The sequence below is a fragment of the Tursiops truncatus genome, chromosome 1 (genome assembly GCF_011762595.2).
Source record: "Tursiops truncatus isolate mTurTru1 chromosome 1, mTurTru1.mat.Y, whole genome shotgun sequence".
NCBI lineage: Eukaryota > Metazoa > Chordata > Mammalia > Artiodactyla > Delphinidae > Tursiops > Tursiops truncatus.
The window spans coordinates 80,884,862-80,905,360 of record NC_047034.1 but is presented as its reverse complement, the minus strand read 5'-3'; the positions used below and the strand labels follow the sequence as shown (position 1 = coordinate 80,905,360).

General features: G+C 45.5%; 1 protein-coding gene across 1 annotated transcript; it reads right to left on the bottom strand.

Moving 5' to 3' along the window:
* Window positions 1–2,552: 2,552 nt before the first annotated feature.
* TRIM45 (tripartite motif containing 45) lies at window positions 2,553–12,176 on the bottom strand. Its single transcript, XM_004322008.4, has 6 exons — window positions 11,356–12,176; window positions 8,969–9,702; window positions 7,621–7,750; window positions 6,650–6,764; window positions 4,240–4,366; window positions 2,553–3,353 (listed from the first exon to the last, which is right to left on the bottom strand). Exons 1-6 carry the CDS (start codon window positions 11,841–11,843, stop codon window positions 3,205–3,207), a joined length of 1,743 nt encoding a protein of 580 aa, XP_004322056.1. The 5' UTR covers window positions 11,844–12,176; the 3' UTR covers window positions 2,553–3,204.
* Between the last annotated feature and the right edge of the window lie 8,323 nt (window positions 12,177–20,499).

Here is a 20,499-nt window from a genome sequence, read left to right as displayed (position 1 = left end):
CTAGCCCCCAATGTGACTGTATTTGGAGACAGGGCCTTTAAGGAGATAATTAAGGTTAAATGAGATCATATGGGTGAACCCTAATTCAGTAGGATTGGTGTCAATAAGAAGAGGGAGAGACATCAGGGATGCATGTGCAGAAAAAAGGCCACGTGATGACACAGGAGAAGGTGGCCATCTGCAAGCCAGGGAGAGGCCTCAGGAGAAACCAACCCCACTGGCACCTTGGACTTCCAGCCTCCAGAACTGTGAGAAAAGAAATTTCTGTTGTTCAAACCACCCAGTCTGTGGTATTCTATATGGCAGCCCTAGAAGTCTCATATAAAAATCAAGGGAAATTTGTTTTTTAAGATAGGGAATATTGTAGCATGTTTATTTTCTGAAATTAGCAATCCAGTAGAGGGGGAAATTACTGGAGCAACGTTCCTGGGTTGTAGAGATGGAATGAGAGCTCATATAAAAGTTTGCTTTTGATAGGCATATAGGTAGATTTGTAGATATGGTGGGAAGGTCAGGAAATTCTCTTCGGAATTCTTCTGTTTTCTTGGTGAAATAGGAAGCAAGATCATAAGTGGGGAGGGGAAGTGCAGTACAAATTGCAATTTGAGGAGAAGAAAGTAGGAAATACAATTGTCTAGAAGATTGGAGAATAAATGGACTAGAGACATGTCAGACTACCGGGCACTGCTAAGAGCCCATCAAGATCAGTGGTCATAGATTTAAAGGGAGACTAGTCGTCATACATTCGTGTTCTTCTCCAGGATCATTCAGTTGGGTTAGATGGAGATCTGGATCTCATCTGGGGTTTTGCCAAGCAAAAAGGACAGGGAGAGACTACATGCAAGAGTGTGATGATGCTCTGTACAGTCTAAACTGAGTGAGGATGAAGGAAAGGACATGAGGCTGGGGAGGGTAATAGTGGGAAGGTGGTCACTGCACTGGGGATTCTAGGGAGGTAGAAGAATTAGTAGAGTCAGGTGGGTGAGCTGGAAAGGTGGGAGGTCATGGTTGCAGGATGCTTGAAATTGAGGTTATGCAGAGGGATCAGCTGGAATCGAGGTCTAGGGTATGACTGACTGCTGCGTGAGGGAAAAAAGAACATTAGAGTCATGGAGTTAAGATGTCTTCGTGGCTATTGAATTACTCTAAGACTGATGAGGAGGAGTACTGGAGTAGCAGCAAGTTTGGTGCTAAAATCTTCAAGGAAGAAGGGGGAATGACTCGGGGCTCTGTGGATGGCTGAACCACGTAGGGGTAACAGCTTGCATAAAGGCCTGAGCTTCAAGGCTGGCCTTTTTTAAAGGAGGCGGAATAATGGTCTAGAACGGGATTTCTCGACAGCAGCGCTATTAACACTTCACACTGAATAATTCCTCATTGTGGGAAGTTGGCCAGAACTGAGCATAAGCAGCATTTCTGACTTCTACCCAAGAGATGCTAGTGGCACTCTGCCCCCAGCTGTGGCAAGGAAAAATGCCTGAGACTTTACTAAACATCCTTGGGGGACAAATTCACAACAGTTGATAACCACTGATCTTAAAGCAGCAGTGCTGAGCTAAAGGACTCCTACCTGACCTCTGGGCCCAGTGATTATGAGGAGTGAGGAAGAGCAAATAATAATTTCAGAGGGTTACAGGGCCATCAGGGTCTTCTGGGAATATCAGATTTTGGTCAGAGAGAGGGCTGAAGGGAATCTTTCCAGAAAATATAGGTAAATATCTTCATATTTACAGCTACAATGTAGCTCACGTCTATCAGCCTCAAGGAGGAAATGTTTCCAGGATGACCTGACAGTGTGTTTTGTCTAATTATTTCACTTCCTTTGCCTGACCCAATTCACCATTCCAATGAGTTACTTCTTAATGGAGCTTACATTGCAGATTTCAATAATGATATTTAATACATGCTGAGTTTTTGCTATATAAGAAACCAAGTGTCCCAGAAGAACACACAAACTATATACAGTGAAGACCACGGCAGGGCTGGGGCACCAGTGCTGTGTACTTCCTCTCCCAAGAATCCTCTTCAGTTAAGCAGGCATGCTCTAGGAGTCAAAGCTTCTAGTTAACTTCCTAGGTATACAGACAAAAGTGAAGACGGTTCTTTAAAAGACAAAGAGGGTGAGAGATGTGAGGACGAGGAAGGTATCTGGATCGCCTGGCATGAGTACATCTGCAAGGAATTTATGAGGTCCTATTTCAGCAGCATTCCCCTTTATTTACTGACTACGTGTCTGCCCCTGACCACACAGTAATCTTCTAGGCTCTGGGGTTACGAGATGAACGTGGTGTAGAGGGGAAGTGGCAGACCTCCACCTAAACAGCAATATCACATTATAGTCCATTTAAAGTGTGCTAGCAACAAGTGGATACGAGGAAAGGAGGTTTTTATTCTCTGAGGGAAATATCTAACACGTAGCTCAGGGAGAAATAAGAACGTTATACATCAAAAAGTGAGGAACTAAATTACCCCCGTGAGCGCTAAATTCCAATGGCATGGGTACCTCCATGTCTGTACAAAACAGAAAGGAGCCTCCTTGGTACAGAAAGGACTTTTTTTTTTTTTGAGGGGGTGATACAAAGTTTATTCAATTAGATTTTTCTGTTTACAGCTGAGATCACATCTACATACTATATTGCTAGTCTACATGAGTACAGTTTTTCTAACAAGTTTATTAGACTTACAATGAATGGGCTCAGTCATACAAAAACATGCACACACTGACACTGTTTTAAAACAGTAATGCATACATTATACTCCTCCTATAAAGCCAGCTTTGATTAACAACTGCTAGTTTCAAAGATCTGTCTGCTTTTGAAGATGCACTAAGATAGACACTGTATGATTCTCGAATCTATTTTAGCCATTTTGTACAGTCGCTCTCCTACTGGACTACAGTATATATGTTTTAAAAGGACACTAATGAGGGGCACCATCTGGTATTAACTTTAACCAGACAGCTGACTGCCTCCCCTCCCCCAAAGACCTTTGGCCACGAAGAAGAGAAACGTAGCGTGGTCTCTGGTGCTCGACGACCTGGACGTACAATCAGTGAGTAACTCACAAAAAGGTACTTGGACTCGAGGGTATAACATAAGGCACTTTGTTTTTAATTCCATCAGTTTCTTCAGAATTAAGGTCAGGGGTTCTCTGGTGATCTGAAGCCGTGCTGGCCTCAGCTACGACCACAGACCCAGGAAGCCATCAGAGGGCCACCGTCCTCAGTACACTCCTCGCTGCGCTCTGCCCACCTGCCCATGCGCATTCTGACTTCTCGGTAAACTTCCCACAGCACGACCAGTGGGGGCGCCCCGGGTGGCCTTTGTGTCCGTGGCCACAGCCTAGGTACCCACCTGCATGGTTCAAAGAGGAGAGGGGAGAACCACCATTAGAGGAAAGTACAGCAGTTACCACGGAAATTAATGCTCCTGGCGACATTCAGACTCATGGACGTGAAAACGTCTAATAAAAACCCAGAGAGAGGAACAAGCTATTCGGTGCCTCTGTAGTCAGGGGAACTCTCAAGACTGATGACAGCAAATCAATTAAGGTTAGCTGAAGTTCTAAGAAGAGTGTTATTTTAACACTGCTAACTCAAGGAGAAGAACTGGTTTGGATTTTAACTGTAACATAATCTAGATGAAAGGGAAGTGCAGAGTGGTGGAAATAAACAAAATAGATCCTGAAGTGTTTATATGAGAGTTTACAAGAGCCTATCTTAAGGCCCACCATTGGAGTAAGGATACCACAGAATACTGAAAATAATTAGATCTCTTGCCTGAGCTGACCCTCTTGCCCACCGACCCTGCCCCCAAGAAAAGAGCCAGACCTGGTTCAGTTAATTTATTCATCTGTTCTCCCATCCCTGCCTTGTTTGGAATTTCTCTAAGGTTTTAAAAGGAACAGAGCGGGTTTACATCTTTGACACCGCTCAGGCTGTTGGAAAGGGTACAGGCTGAAATCGAGCATTCTAGGAGAAGCACAGGGCTCCTAGGATTAGTGAACTGTATCAAAACTAAAAAACTCAGAACTTTGCAGCTTGCTATTTCAGTTTCCAGAACAAGAAGCTTTAAATGAAACTTTTAAACTGTGATATATTTATACGCACAGACTGCATTCCTAGAAACAAAGCCTAAGTCTGAACACCCCGAAGCTGGTCGCTGTGGTAGTTGATCCCGCCGCCGGGAGACAGCAGCAGAGGGAGAGCGAGGGCTTTCAGGAGCGACTGGTTCTCCTTACCCGGCATGGTGCCTCCACATGCGCAGCGAGCAGTCTTCTGGCCTCCGCTGGAGCAGAACGTGCAGCAGTGAAACACGCCTGGGTGTGAGCGGTGCCGTTTCCTCACGGTCACAGCGAATGGTGAGCCCTTCAATGTTCAGACCAAGAGCAAAGAACAGCACCTTGTGAGTCAACAGGGGTGTGCCGAGCATCACACATACTAAACGGAGTGTAAGTCGCAGGGCCTGTCCCTGGAGGGACGAGGACAGCAGGAGGGAAACAGCGACTGGGGGACAGCAACCAGCTGGGCACTGAGCTGGATGGGGCCAGATACAAATGCAGTGAGAGGGGGAGTCAAGGAATCTGTGCTGCTCTCCCAGCATGCATGCCACCTGATGCACTAGGAAACCCAACTGTGCTTTCACGTCACTGACCTTGGTCTCTAGCTCCTCCATTCCTGAGCAAGCTTGGGTAACTATAGAGCACACAACCACAAGGTGAGGACATCTGTGGTCCTTTCTCCAGTTTCTCGGCCACACACCCCCTCCCCTCACATACTGAGCCAGCTCCTCTCCTTCCATCCCTCCATCCTGGACACAACTGTTTACCCATCCCCTTTACTCTGGGTTGGTGAAGATAGATGGAAGGGAGGAAGTTTAAAAGCCTGTGGTTAATAATTCTCAGATTGGGCTTCCCTGGTGGCACAGTGGTTGGGAGTCCGCCTGCTGATGCAGGGGACGCAGGTTTGTGCCCCGGTCCGGGAGGATCCCACGTGCCGTGGAGCGGCTGGGCCCGTGAGCCATGGCCGCTGAGCCTGCGCATTCAGAGCCTGTGCTCCGCAACAGGAGAGGCCACGGCAGTGAGAGGCCCGCATACCGCAAAAAAAAAAAAAAAAAAAATCTCAGATTAGAAACTCTCCTGCCTCTTTTCCTTCAAGGATAACTTCCATTCTCCAATTTCTACCCTATGTTAAACAGTAAATATTTAATAACTGTTGTTATGTGCCTATCCGTGCATGAGAACCACACGTTCTGCAAAAGCACAAAGCAGAGAGGCTGGCACCTTAGAAGCCTTTCAAATGTTAAATCTCTCTTCCTTTAAAGAGTTTACAATCTGTTTTAAAAACAACCTGGAGTTCAAAGCTATGGGTTCAAATTATGATTTTTCCACACAGGTACTGTGTATTGTGGCAAGTTTGTTTTCTCGGTCCAGTTGGATGATGATCCTTATGCCTCAGTGATTTGGAGGAAAAGTGAAATAATGTTTGTAAAAACACCTAACCCGGCTTCCCTGGTGGCGCAGTGGTTGAGAGTCTACCTGCCAATGCAGGGGACACGGGTTCGAGCCCTGGTCCGGGAGGATCTCACATGCCGCGCAGCGGCTGGGCCCATGTGCCGCAACTACTGAGTCCATGCGCCACAACTACTGAGCCTGCGCGCCACGGCTATCAAAGCCCGTGTGCCTAGAGCCCATGCTCTGCAATGGGAGAAGCCACTGCGATAAGAGGCCCGCGTACCACAATGAGGAGTAGCCCCCACTCACCACAACTAGAGAAAGACCGTGCGGAGCAATGAGGACCCAATGCAGCCAAAATAAATAGATAAATAAATTTACAAATAAATAATTAATAAATTTTTAAAAAACACCTAACCCGTCTGACATCCTGTAATTAGGCAAAAGCAGCAAGTGGCTATTGAATATGAGTCTTCCTGTGGCACAGACCACAAGCCTAACACATCATGATGCTCTATGGTGTTTTATTGTCCTTGTCAGTGTTGATTTCTGGTTGGGGGAAACCTCTGACAGCTCGAATGTCAGCAGAGATTCTGCTGGACGTGTTGAGTATTACCCACTTTTTAAAAATTCATAATCTCTACACCAGAAAGTGTTACATATATCTGTGGAGGTAACAGACAAGCATATACGTATAAACAGAGTAGAGTATTATCTGGGCAGATGGTTAGGCAGAGAGATGACTGGTCAGTCAAGAAGAGAGGGCATAACTCTCCCAATGGTGTTCCAGTAAGTCCATGTCTGGTCATAGCCTGAAAAAGCTGGAATATCCTGACCTAGATTATATTGCTCAAACGTGTGTATGCTTGCCCGCTGGTAGATTGGCCCCTCTGATCAAGGCATCTTTCCCAAATTAAGAATTCCAACAAACTGGGAGAATGATAAAATACAAGCACAACTGCCAGGAGGTAAAGTAGGGATAGAGATTTCTTAATCGTCACCAGCATCCTCTCGTAAGGATAAGAGCTGCAAAATCTGGGCCATTTCTAAAGTGAGATGAAATAAGAAAGAAGAGAATCCTGTTCAAGGCCTCTATACAGCTGATCCTGTGAGAAATATCTCCACATCCTAAGATGACAAAACCCAGGGGGGCCAGGGTGAAAGGAGGTCAGGGAAGCACAGGTAAGGTCTCACTCACCTGCACGTGTTGTTCCTTGACACAGACGAACACAGTATAGATGCCAGGTTCCTTGGGGGTATAGGAAACGTAGTATGTCCCATCCTTGTTATCGTGGACCATCGTTTTGACTGGACTGGATGGAGGTGAGAGTTCAAAAATATCACTCATTCTCACAAGCCTGCTTCAGTTGCCCACTATTTTAGGATGTAAGCTCTACACCAGCGGTCCCCAACCTTTTTGGCACCAGGGACTGGTTTCGTGGAAGACAATTTTTCCACGGATGGGGGGATGGTTCGGGCGGTAAAGCGAGCGCTGGGGAGCAGCAGATGAAGCTTCACTTGCTCACCCGCCGCTCACCTCCTGCTGTGCGGCCCGGTTCCTAACGGGGCTGCAGACCCCTGCTCTACACCATAAATCCAGTATTAATTTTAAAGGTCCCCCAGGCAGGATGTATCTTCTACTTGTCTCGGAAATTAATTTTACAACAGAAGGTAAGCAACATAAATGCTGATTTAATCTGATGTTCTGACGAATTCCTTGAAAGCGTCACTGTGTTCTCTCCCCTCAGCTTCTGTTGCACCCTCCTGCCCTTCGTCCTCCCTCCTCCCTCCTCTAATTCCAGAGACGTATAACTTTGCTCCCAGAACAGTTTAGTAGCAAAGTGAGGCTGAATTTTGAGAAGGGCGCCATTCAGTCTAACACGGAATATTTTTCAGTCTAACACGGAATATTTTTCAGTCTATTTGAAGCTTGGGATGAAGACAGTCTGAGGGGCAGATCAGACCTTTGGGAGAGAATTGAATACAGGCCTAAAACCCACACAAGGAAACACATCTGGTCCACTTGGTCCTATTGCACTTTTCAATGGCATCATGGGGAGGTAGGCTGGAACTACTGCAGTTACATACAGCCCCACTACTGCAAAGGACCTCGGGTTTCCAGTCGCATCACCGCGCATTACCTGTGACGCCTGAGTGTATAATACAAACCTGTCTTTCTTATCTTTAGGGACTACTGCGACTTGAATGGTCTCTCCTCCCCTGCCCATGCTCTCTCCTGCTGCATCCTTACAAATGACGGTGAAAGAGACTGTCTGTTTCTCGCGGGCTCTGTGGAGATCTGCGGAAGATAAACACTCCATCCTCACCTCAAAGGCCAACTGCGGTGACTGTATCCCCAGATCAGACACCATCTTGCCTTTTCTCTTTAGAACAAAAGGTTGTGTTTCCAGTTTCCTCCCTTTCTTTTCTCCCAGGCATACCTCTTGGGAGTCCTCCCGGTGAGCCTGCTTCTGTCTCAGCCAGCAGCTGCTCTTGGATCATATAGGATCCTGGACCTTAATTTCAGCCTTAAGGAAGCTTTGAAAATACTCAGGTTTGATGTATGTATTCAGAGAAAAAAACCTCTGGACGCCGTGAGAGAGGCTGGTAACCCCAAACTACCCTCTCTGAGCTGCAGATCCTGCTGGAAGAGGCAGGGGGTACAGGGTGACCACCTGGGACTCTTCATGCTGTGAAGTCCTCCACAGCGGGGTAGCCGTGCCATGGTGTTGGGGGCATATTCAATAGCTACAGCCTCTGGTCCGGAAGTCAGATGAAACAGGCTTCTTAACCTGGGGTTCGGGAACTACTATGAGGCCTTATGAAGGGTCTAAGAATCTCCTGAAATTGTATGCCCAAATTAATGGGTGTTTCTTGGGGAGAGATCATTCTCAAAGGGATCTGTGACCCCCGAACAGGTAAGAATTCCTGTGCCAGTTAGGATGACTCTACAGTAGAGTCTTCCTGTGAGGACTGATCTGTGAAATATATGTTTGATCAATGTGGTCAAAAGAAAATGTTTTTCCCCTCTGCTGACTGAAATGCCTACCGTTTTCCTTCAAATGCCAACACGTGGCTTACATGAACCAAAAAGGGCATAGAAGAAAGCAAACCATAATCCTGTCATCCTCACTCCTCAGAAACTCTCTTCAGAACTTGGTCCAAGCCATCCTCTCTGAACAGGCAGGATTCTGCCCTGCCCTGAGGCCTATGCTGTTATCTCCTATGGGCACTGCCTCTGTCCTGTCATCTGAGAGAAACAGCATGATCCTTGAGTTCCTTGGTAGTTACTACTTTTCTCCACTGGAAAAGGGTCAAGCTTCACCTCTGTAGGGATCTTAACTGTACCCTGACCAGAACAGATCAGAAAGAAAAGGACAAGGGTGGGGTCACCGTCCATCGGATGCATATGTCTCTCTCCCTAGCTAAATGAAGGCCGTGGCTGGAAAAGCCACATGTCTTTAACACCATTTCCTGTCCACTGTCCTCTCAACGCCAGTGGGAAATGCCTTCCTACCTTCCCCTTGAAGGACACATTTGGCTGGATCGACCTCTTTGGTATTGATGGCCCCATAAACTTCATAGCCGCGGCACAGGCCTGCTTTCTCCTTAGGAGAGAAGGTGATCTTCTCGTTCACTCCAGGACGGGCACTGTATGCCACTTTGTTCAACTTTGTGAGCCGTTCCAGGACCACCCCTTTGGTGATGAGGATCTCCAGGTCAGAGCCACTGGTCAGCAAGTGCTCGGTGAACTCCACTCCGGTCCGCATGTCTGCCAGCAGCTGCTCCAGCTGTGCCTTCTGCAGCTGCAGGGAGTTCTCCTTCTGGATCCGGATGGCTTCCAGCTGCTTCAGCAGCTTGTCCCGATGCTCCTCGATGGCCTTGATGTAGCCCTCGGAGAAGCTGCGGACGTCGGCGGCCACGGCCTCCACCCGTTCCTGCAGGGCGCGGTTGGTCCCTTTGATCTGTGCCAGCGCCTTCTCCAGGCCCTCCACGTGGGCCTGGGTGCCTTTGAGGAGCTCCCGCACGGAGTCCCCGTGCTTGTGGACAACGTTGCTGGCGAGGTCGCAGGGGTGCTCCCGGTGCCCCCCCACCATGCATTCCCGGCACACGGGCTGGTCGCAGAGCTCACAGAACAGCCTCAGCTCCTCTGCAGGGTGAGCGGGACACAGAATGGGTTTCCCAATCTGGCTGTAGCCTTTCAAGTCTTTCAGGTCCACCATGGTGTGGTAAGTCGTCTTCTTCTGCCGCCTAGGGGCAAACAGAGTCGGGGACGGGAAATGAGGGGACAACTCTACTTGGGAAACAGTCTGGCAGTTTTAAGAGCACGGGCTCTGAAGTCCAGCAAATCTGGGTTCGGTTCCTCATTCTAACCTCTTACTAACCACATGACCCTCTAGGATTCCAGTTCCTCTTCCGTACCGTGGGGATAATACCTACCTGAAAGGGCTGTTGTATAGGATTAAATGACAGTAGGCTAGGGCTCTCTGACTGGGCACCTGACTTTGCCAGAGGTTGCAATGCTAAGGCTACATCCTGGAACTTTCCCCAAAGAATTAATTTGTCAAGTTTAGGCAAGACCCTCAGCCTACTCCTGCAGCAAGCTAGAGGGGAGAGCACAGTGGAGACCCAGCAGCAAGAGACCAGACCTGTGCCAGATGGCACAAAATGAGCCTCAGGCAATTAAAAAGCAGCCGGCTGGCCACGACAGTCTCCCTCAGCTTCCACCTAACACTCTGGTAAAGCATTTCCTTTGACTAGTGCCTACATCACCCAAAGCAGCAAGCTAGAATTTTCCTCAACAAGAGTCATCAACATTATTAGAGAGAGTGGTCAGTGGTCAGTAAAATCAAACCTCTAATTCCCCTTTTCTGTAGCCCTCTAGAGATTCAGGGAAATCCCTAGAAACCATGGTAACTGTTCAGATTTTCCCCGTTAGCATTATAGCAACATCAAGCTTACATGCCTATTCCGGCACCAGAAGAGTGGTTGTAGACAAAATAGGGCCAGCTGTTTAGCTGGCAGCAAAGGAGTCCAAATACAAGTTAAAAATAGAAAGACCGAAGACTACTAACTTGTTCTGTTGGTGAGGCCAGAAAACACATGGAAGGCAGAACTTAAAAACCACGGTAGGCTAATCCTAAAACCTTGGCCATCTTACACTGTGATGTTCTGGAATGGGGGAAGGGGGTCTGAAGGGGACAAAGTGATTTATGTGACAAACTGTTCACCACACACCCTAAAAGACATAATCTACACCCCAATACGCACCTACCAGCCCACCTCACCAATTTCCAGAGTAACACTAGGGTACAAGGCAAAGGCTGAGATTGTGCCCCACTCACTAATCAGCACCTTATACTGGGAAGGCAGCAGAGATTAGTAGCAAGAGCATAGAAGGCAGTCAGAAGATCTGGATTTTAAATTCAGTTCTGTTAGACACTACTTACCAGCTATGGGACCTTGGCAAATCACATGCTACTGAGCTTCAGTTTCCTCAAATAATAAATAGGGATGAAAACATTGCCTGCTTTTCTATGAGTTGCAAGGATCCAATGAGATCGAGGGCAGGGGCTTTGTCATTATACTCATTCACTTTCTCTAGCACCCAGTACAATTATTCACTATACAAATGATTGATGATCCAAGGAAAGTGTAAATGTGCTTTGTAAACTGAAAAGGACTCTGCAAACCTTTGATGCTATAATTATCATGGGTATTATATAAAGGCTGCAGGAGTTAACTACTGTTCTGGAATATCTGTAATCACACTGTATATTGCTCTCTGACCTTCCATGGAATTCAAGCTTTCCTTGCCATCTGCTCACCAAGGTTATTTCTCTGTCTTGACACCTCTTTGTACTCCGTTCTTAAGCCACACCAGGTGGGGTATCCCATCTTTACCTATGAGCCTGGCAGCAGAAATGGCAGAGATTGGCTTTGCAGGTCTGACACCTCTTCTCCACTTCCCTGTCGCTGCACAGGTCACACACCAGGCCCTGGCCTTCCCCACGCAGACTCTCCAGCATCACATCATTCATGGCCAGGTGGTCTATGGTTAAAGCCTTCACTCCACCCATGGGCAGGTCCACCTGAGCATCACATACCGGACAGAGGATGCCAATTTGCGGCTGCAGAGTGCGTGGCTTGAGTTCCTGGAATACTGACCCCTCAGAGCTTGTGTCAGAGTCTCCCCCTCGGATGTCCACTACTGAGAAGGGTTCCAGCTGCTCCAGACAGGTGGTGCAAACTGTGTGCAAACAAGGCAAGAGCCTGGGGGCTTTGAAAAGCCCCATGCACAAAGGGCAGCGAGTCTTGCCTGAGTTTCCAGGTGTGGTCCCACTGGGGAGTTTGCTCACGAAGCCCAGCAGCGGCTTCCTTTTTTCTGCCATATTCCCTACGTTTGTGCTCAGTATCAGAAAAGGCCCTGGGCAGTTCTATAATGAAGTAGTATGTGATTAGGCCCACCCAAAGAGAAAGTTTCCAAAACTTGAACAGAGACCACGGGGACTCTCCCTTTGGCAAATCAAAGGGCAAAAAGGAAGAAAAGGATTCCTCAAAGGAACCACCCACAGATCTCAGCAAGGCCCCCTCCTTTGCAAGGCATCCCATACCAGACACGCCCACGCCCTTCTCTGTCTCCCCAAGTCCTCCTCCCCGGAAGCGCTTACAGATTTAGGTCTCCAGCTAGTCCTTCTGTCGACTCCTGAACCCCTGCACCTCCATCACCCTCCACTACCAGCCCCCTCCCACCGCCCGCCCCACTGGTCCCGCGCCCGCCCCACGACAAGTGCCACGCCCGCCCCCGCGTGATGAGGTAGGGGCGCCTCCCACTCCTTCCCTCGACTGGGCCCTCCGCGGAAGGCACGCGGCGGACGAGGGGCCTACGCGACCCCACCGGCTCCTCGGTTGCCACCGCCTCCCCACCCCTAGGTCCAAGTTGCCCAACGACCCTGGCCCCTCCTCGCACCAATCCCAGCCCGGGGCTACTCAGGCGAGCCCAATCACCGTCCGAGAGGGGCGGCCCTTGCCGCTGCAGGCCCCGCCACCCTCCAGAGTAACACCATCTGCATCCAATAAGCTTTGGAAATTGCACATCTTCACCTGTCCTCTCCGGGGAGGGGCGGGATCAAACTAAGGGCGGGAGGCGGGGCGGCCTGAGGGCTTGGGGCTGGGAGGAGAAAAAGAGTAAAGCTGGGAGTGAGCGGCATAGTATAGCCAGCGTCACCATTTCACGGCGACTGTCTCCCTCTCTACGGCTGTGGCGACCAGCGAGGCTAGAGTACCACTTAAAAAGCCGCGCTGATGTGCCACGGGTACGGCCTCCTTTGCGCCCTTGGATTGGTCCCACCAACCCAGCCTGCGCCCTCTCATTGGTGGGTGGCGCTGTCAGGTGGTCCCGAGCTCTGCCCTAGGGCTTGCTGGGAGTTGAAGCAGGAGGTGATTTCCTGGTTCCCGAGCCCTCGGGCCCCGCGACTGGCGTTTTTTCCTCGGCGCGGCTGAGAGCCTGTGAGTTCCCCTCTGGGCCTCCCAGCTTATTTTAGTTAAGGAGTCCTCGAGGCCTAGCGTGCTGGTTACCAGAGCTTCTAGAAGCGGCTTGCCGGCTCCTGGCATTTTCCGGGCCAGACTGGTTCTGAGGACGCGTCAGGGAGACCGTTGGACCCAGGTCTAGCGTTGCCTTCGTTCGGCCAGCGCCCGGGAGCTCGACTCCAGATTCCCTGGGGCTGGAGAAGCCGTTGTTTCGTCCGTCGGGGCCAGAGGTGCAGATGACTAAGGGGTTGTTTTTCGTCCAGAATTCTACAGTTTGTGTAAGAGAAGCAGGGCAAGTTTGTCCGCTGTTTTTATCAATCAGGGGCGGCCCGTGACCGGTCACAGTGGGATAGTGGAAGATGTCAAAGAGGGATAAGTCCTTTGTGGGCTCACAAACTATTGGGAAGATGAACACACCAGGCACTCTTTCCTTCACAGTTTCTTTGTCTTCTTATAGTGTCCTTACGAGGGGTCTCCTGATTTGGCCTTATGGGGGATTTGCTTCACCTGGGATCTAGGACCTGTATCTCTAGAATTACAGAAATGGTAACACTCTGGCTCCTTACCCTCCACTTGTTCTCCTTATCTTAAGCCCGTGTAGGATGTCTGATTATTTGTCTCACTGCTTGCTTTGTTAATGACTTTCCCTACTTGATTTGGACCCAGTGGGCAACTGTCTCATTGATGTCTTCATTATCCATTTCGTGCTGTAGACACAGAGCCTGCAGCCTAAGATTTAAGAAATATGGAATCTGAAACAAACGAACAAAAACTTGACTCTGAAATATGAAAAGAAACTGTAAAATAAAAATTGAAATGTTTGGCCATATCCAAAATATAACACGTCAGTGAGTCAAATGCCACTTTTATATGTAAATTACATGTTGTTTCCCAAAGTACGCATGCCTACAAAGGTCTTAAAATAGTCCTTACCTAGATTTCTTCAACTTCTTGTCCTTCTCCATACCTACTGGCTCAGAATCTGCTTTCTCCTCTCCAGTATGCTGGGGTGAGTCACAAAAACTGTGCAGACTTGGGTTTGCTATATATTCTTGCTCTGAACTCCATCTCAACCCTCCCTGATGCCTGGTCATGCTTTGCTTCATCTCTTATTTATGCTCTATCATATTTCCCATGGTAGATGTTCCAGGCTTCTCTTGTTTAAGAAGTGCTTTATAATTTACATGTTTATTATCTTACTTAATCATTTAACAACTCTCTGAGAAAAGTCTCAAGTTTGGTGGCCAGCCCAAGGTAACACATCTGAGACTTGAACTCTGTCTCATGACGCCACGTTTAAGATTCTAGCCCAAGCACCTCTCTTACCCTTTCCTTTCCCAGCTTCTTAAGCATTGAATCCTTCATATACTCAGCAGGTAACTGCCTTTAATTGAGTAAGAAAAGCAACTCCCTCACTTTTTTTAAACATCTTTATTGGGGTATAATTGCTCTACAATGGTGTGTTAGTTTCTGCTTTATAACAAAGTGAATCAGTTGTACATATACATATGTTCCCATATCTCTTCCCTCTTGCATCTCCCACCCTCCCTATCCCACCCCTCCAGGCGGTCACAAAGCACCGAGCTGATATCCCTGTGCCATGCGGCTGCTTCCCACTAGCTACCTACCTTAGGTTTGGTAGTGTGTATATGTCCATGCCTCTCTCTCGCTTTGTCACAGCTTACCCTTCCCCCTCCCCATATCCTCAAGTCCATTCTCTAGTAGGTCTGTGTCTTTATTCCTGTCTTACCCCTAGGTTCTTCATGACATTTTTTTTTCTTAAATTCCATGTATATGTGTTAGCATACGGTATTTGTCTTTCTCTTTCTGACTTACTTCACTCTGTATGACAGACTCTAGGTCTATCCACCTCATTACAAATAGCTCAATTTCGTTTCTTTTTATGGCTGAGTAATATTCCATTTCCCTCACTTTTTACTAAAAAAATCTATGATTCATCACATCTCGTTTCAGACCTCTCCTGACTGCTTTTCTTCTCTTCCAAGTTTAACCCCACAGGACTTTTGCTCTTGATTCCAACCTTTCCTGCCTTCTCAAAACCTTGCTATTCCTACATTTTCAGTCAGTCCTTTACTAGCGTGTTCTTCTACCAAATCCTCCCTTGACTAGGCTGCCTGTCAACTTACTGACCTTTGTGACTCTCACCACTACATTTCAGAAGAGTAATCTCACTTTCTGCTTTCATCATGGTCTTCTCATTATCACCATCGCCACCCATTTTTTTCCTCCCCCAAATAAACTAACTCCTCTTTCCTGTTGAGACTTCTCTTGTGGATCACAAGTGACCATGTCACTGGCCTTTTCTCACTACAGTCTCTTTAGTATTCACCATTGTTATGTACTTCTTCGTCCTTAAAACTTGCTTTCTCCCTTGCCTTCTGAAATACTCTCCTGGCCTTCTTGTCTCCTGGACTGCTTCTCATGTTCTCCTTCCTCACTAGTTCCCCTTCCTCCACTTTACCTTTTCTTCTTATACAGATGATCCTCAGATTCACACTTTTCAGTACTGACCTCTCTCCTGAGCTTTGGTCACAGCCATCTGTTATAAACCTGTGCTCAAATGTTGCCCCATCACCTTAAGCCCTGCATAGCTTAAACTTCATTGAGCTTCTTTATTCACCAAACTGTGCTCTTTGAATTTTCCTATTTTATTCTCTCAAGGATATCATCCTTCTCCCTTCCCTCCAGCTTGAAACCTTATAGTGCTCTTGGCCTCCTTTCTCTTTTTCCATATCCAGGCAGATACCTTTTCCATCCCCACTGCCAATACCTTACTGTGTAGAATTTTCTGATGATAAGGACATTATCACCCTTACTTCAAGTATTAGACTAGTCTCTGAATTATTCCTACCCTCCACTTTTACTCAGTTGAATTTATACAGTTTTTCCAAATTAACTGTAAAAATATGATACAAATCAGTCTTCATTCTAAAAGCTTCAGTAGCTCCCAATCCCCATAGGATAAAATCTGGATTCCTTAATAGGTCCATAAAACTTGCCTTTTCGTTTACCTAAACATTGCCAAGAACACTTCTTGGCCTTATCCAATTTTGTCTTCAGAATTCTTCCACCTTTATTATTTAAACACACCTTCTCTTTTTCTTTTTTTTTAAATTAATTTTTATTGGAGTATAGTTGCTTTTACAGTGTTGTGTTAGTTTCTACTGTACAGCAAAGTGAATCAGCTATACTTATACGTATATCCCCTCTTTTTCGGCTTTCCCGTTTAGGTCACCACAGAGCATCGAGTAGAGTTCCGTGTGCTATACAGTAGGTTCTCATTAGTTATCTATTTTATACATAGTATCATTAGTGTATGTATGTCAATCCCAATCTCCCAATTCCTCCCTCTTCTTTTTTTTAATTGACTTTTTTTTTTTATTGAAGTATAGTTGTTTTACAACGTTGTGTTAACTTCTGCTGTAGAGCAAAGTGATTCAGTTATACATGTATATACATTCTTTTCCATTATGGTTTATCACAGGATATTGAATATAGTTCCCTGTGTTATACAGTAGGACCTTGTTGTTTATCCATTCTATATATAATAGCTTACATCTGCTAACCTCAGCCTCCCACTCCATCCCTCCCCGTCCCTCCCCAACCTATCCTCCCCCTTGGCAACCACAAGTCTGTTCTTTATGTCTGTGAGTCTGTTTGTGTTTCGTAGATAGGTTTCATTTGTGTCATATTTTAGATTACACATATAAGTGATATCATGGTATTTGTCTTCTCTCTCTGACTTACTTCACTTAGTATGATAATCTCTAGTTCCATTCATGTTGCTGCAAATGGCATTATTTCATTCTTTTTTATGGCTGAGTAGTATTCCATTGTATTATATATATGTACTGCATCTTCTTTATCCATTCATCTGTCAGTGGACATTTAGGTTGTTTCCACGCTTGGTTATTGTGAATAGTGCTGCTGTGAACATAGGGGTGCGTGTATCTTTTTGCATTATAGTTTTGTCTGGATATATGCCCAGGAGTAGGATTACTGGATCATATGGTAATTCTATTTTTAGTTTTTTGAGGAACCTCCATTCTGTTTTTCTATAATGGCTGCACCAACTTACATTTCCACCAACAATATAAGAGCATTCTCTTTTCTCCACACCCTCTTCAACATTTGTTATTTGTAGACTTTTTAACAGTGGCCATTCTGACCAGTGTGAGGTGGTACCTCATTGTAATTTTGATTTGCATTTCTCTAATAATTAGCAGTGTTGAATATCTTTTCATGTGCCTATTGGCCATTTGTATTTCTTCTTTGGAGAAATGTTTATTTAGGTCTTCTGCCCATCTTTTGTTTGGGTTGTTTGGTTTTTTCTGTTGTTGAGTTGTATGAGCTGTTTGTATACTTTGGAAATTACAGAGATTTGGAAATCTCTTGTCTGTTGCATCATTTGCAAATATTTTCTCCCATTCCGTAGGTTGTTTTTTCATTTTGTTGATGGTTTCCTTTGCTGTGCAGAACCTTATAAGTTTGACTAGGTCTCATTTGTTTATTTTTGTTTTTATTTCTATTGCCTTGGGAGACTGACCTAAGAAAACGTTGGTATGATTTATGTCGGAGAATATTTTGCCTATGATCTCTTCTAGGCGTTTTAAGGTTTCATATCTTATTTTTAAGTCTTTAAGCCATTTTGAGTTTATTTTTGTATATGGTGTGAGTATGTTCTAACTTCATTGATTTTCATGCGGCTGTCCAACTTTCCCAACACCACTTGCTGAAGAGACTTTTTTCCATTGTGTATTCTTGCCTCCTTTGTTGAAGATTAATTGACTGTAGTTGTGTAGGTTTATTTCTGAGCTCTCTATTCTGTTCCATTGATCCATATGTCTGTTTTTGTGCCAGTACCATGCTGTTTTGATTATTGTAGCTTTGTAGTATGGTCTGAAGTCTGGGAGGGTTATGCCTCCAGCTTTGTTCTTTTTCCTTAGGATTGCTTTGGCAATTCTGGGTCTTTTGTGGTTCCACATAAATTTTAGGATTATTCTAGTTCTGTGAAAAATGTCATGGGTAATTTGATAGGGATTGCATTAAATCTGTAGACTGCTTTGGCTAGTATGGCCGTTTTAACAATATTAATTCTTCCCATCCAAGAGCATGGGATATCTTTCCATTTCTTTGAATCATCTTTCAGTTTCCTGTATTAGTATTTTATGGTTCTCAGCATATAAGTCTTTCACTTCCTTAGTCAGGTTTATTCCTAAGTATTTAAATTTTTTTTTTGGTGCCATTTTAAAAGGTATTGTTTTTTTACATTCCCTTTCTGATATTTCATTGTTAGTGTAAAGAAATGCAACCAATTTCTGAAACATACCCTTCCTTCTATGTTATGCTGCTTCACACTACTTCTGTGAAACTTTCCCTGTTATTTCAGAGCTCCAGATTTGACTCCAATAGCTCTTCTGCCTGTACTTTTCACTACTACATTCTGGTATTAAACGTTTTTATTTATTATGCATGTATTGATATATGTATATATGTATAATATATATACACATACACACATACATTCTTTGTTTATTAAGATGAAAAACCCTTGGCAACCAATCCTTTGCCTACACAGTAGACATCTAATAGACTTATTAGTGATGAGGCAAATAAATGATCTCATATTCCCTGGTGGTGCAGTGGTTGAGAATCTGCCTGCCAATGCAGGGGACACGGGTTCGAGCCCTGGTCTGGGAAGATCCCACATGCCGCGGAGCAGCTGGGCCCATGAGCTGCAATTACTGAGCCTGCGCATCTGGAGCCTGTGCTCCACAGAGAACAAGAGAGGCAGCGATAGTGAGAGGCCTGCGCACGGTGATGAAGAATGGCCCCCACTTGCCACAACTAGAGAAAGCCCTCACACAGAAACGAAAACCCAACACAGCCATAAATAAATTAATTAAAAAAAAAAAAAGTAGAACAAATGGGATGACCTGCAACCAAGAGTTCTGTGGATAATGCAGACCATAAGTGATATGGGGTGATATTAAGGGAGAGGATTATTTAAGGATTCTACTTTCCCAGCATTAGTTAGTATTTTGTTCCATGCTCACATACTGCTTCATCTTTCTGAGGACCTCAGGCAGAAAATAGTTACAGGGAAGTGCAGAGTCATGGGATCAGAGGAACAGGACTGATGTAAGTGACCAGGTCCATCAAGGTGTCTAAGGGGTTTCAGCCCACTCCTGTAGCCCAAGAAAAACAAGAAGACTAGAAAGGGAAGATGACCCATCAGGAAACCAGGCAGGTCTGGATTAGACAGTATGCCTGATCATCACCACCAGCCATGGAGTGAATGTATAGAAAGTGAACCAGAGAGCCATGTCAGACTTATCTTTCAACATTATAGCTGTTTCTGTCAACTCACCATCCTTCCTCCTTCCTTATTTCAGAGCAAGGACAGTCATTTCTCCTAAGATCTGTGTTCTGAAGCCCAGTCTCATCTGCCTCCTCCTTCTCCTCTCTCTTCATACTTTCTTTTTTTAATTAAATTTAATTTTCTAGCTTCATTGAGGTATATTTGACATATAATATTGTATAAGTTTGTGTCAAACTTATTCAAACTTACCAAATCAAACTTGTTGATTTGATACATTTATGTATTACAGAATGATTACCAACATAGCCAACGCCTGCATCATACCACATAATTACCATTTCCTTTTTGTGGTGAGAACATTTGAGATCCACTCTCTTAGCAACTTTCAAGTATACAACACACTATTGTTAACTGTAATCACCATGCTGTACATTAGATCCCCAGAACTTATTCCTCTTATAACTGGAAGTTTGTACATTTGATCACCATCTCCTATTTTCCCCTGCCACCTACCCCTAGTAACTACCATTCTAGTCTGTTTCTATGAGTTTGGCTTTTTCAGATTCCACATGTAATTGATATCATACTTTCTGGTGGATTTTCTTTCAGCTCATACCCATGCTTCACTCTCTTCTTCTGCCCTACAACCTGTCTTGAGCTCCTGATTTTGCTCTGCCTCTTAAAAAGAATAGTCTACACTTGTTTCTCTAATTCTTCTCCTCACATTTTACTCCTAAACAGAGTACAGTCTGGCTTTTCCTCTCACCATTGCCTGAAATTGCTGTTGCCAAAGCCTCTGATAACTTCCCACTTGCTGTATCCAGTGGATACTTTTCAGTTATTATCTATAGAATTTGCTATAGCTTTTGACATTGACAATTTCTTCTTGAAACTTTCCCTTGTTCGGTTGCTATAACACTCTTCTTGATCTTCTCTCCTCTTCCTGCCCCTCTGATCACTCCTTTTCTTTCTCCCTGCGGTGTACTTCTTCCTCAATGTGGCTTTTAAACATTGTTATTTCCCAGGGCCCTTTAGCCCCCCTCCATCCTTTAAAAAACAAAAAAAGTTTCATCCTCCCTTGGTTGTTGTGGGATTGGAGGTGAAAGCACCAGCCCACAGCAGGGAGCAGCTCCCTCCCTGCTCTTCCTGCTTTACTTCAAATTCTTATCATACTT

Excerpts from the sequence above, each read along its gene's own strand:
- TRIM45 (XM_004322008.4), bottom strand. The coding sequence starts at position 11,843 with ATGGCAGAAAAAAGGAAGCCGCTGCTGGGCTTCGTGAGCAAACTCCCC. Across the intron at positions 9,703-11,355 it reads TTCTGCTGCCAGGCTCATAG|GCGGCAGAAGAAGACGACTT; the intron begins GTAAAGATGGGA and ends GTTTGCCCCTAG. Across the intron at positions 6,765-7,620 it reads CCTAAAGATAAGAAAGACAG|TCCAGTCAAAACGATGGTCC; the intron begins GTTTGTATTATA and ends ACCTCCATCCAG.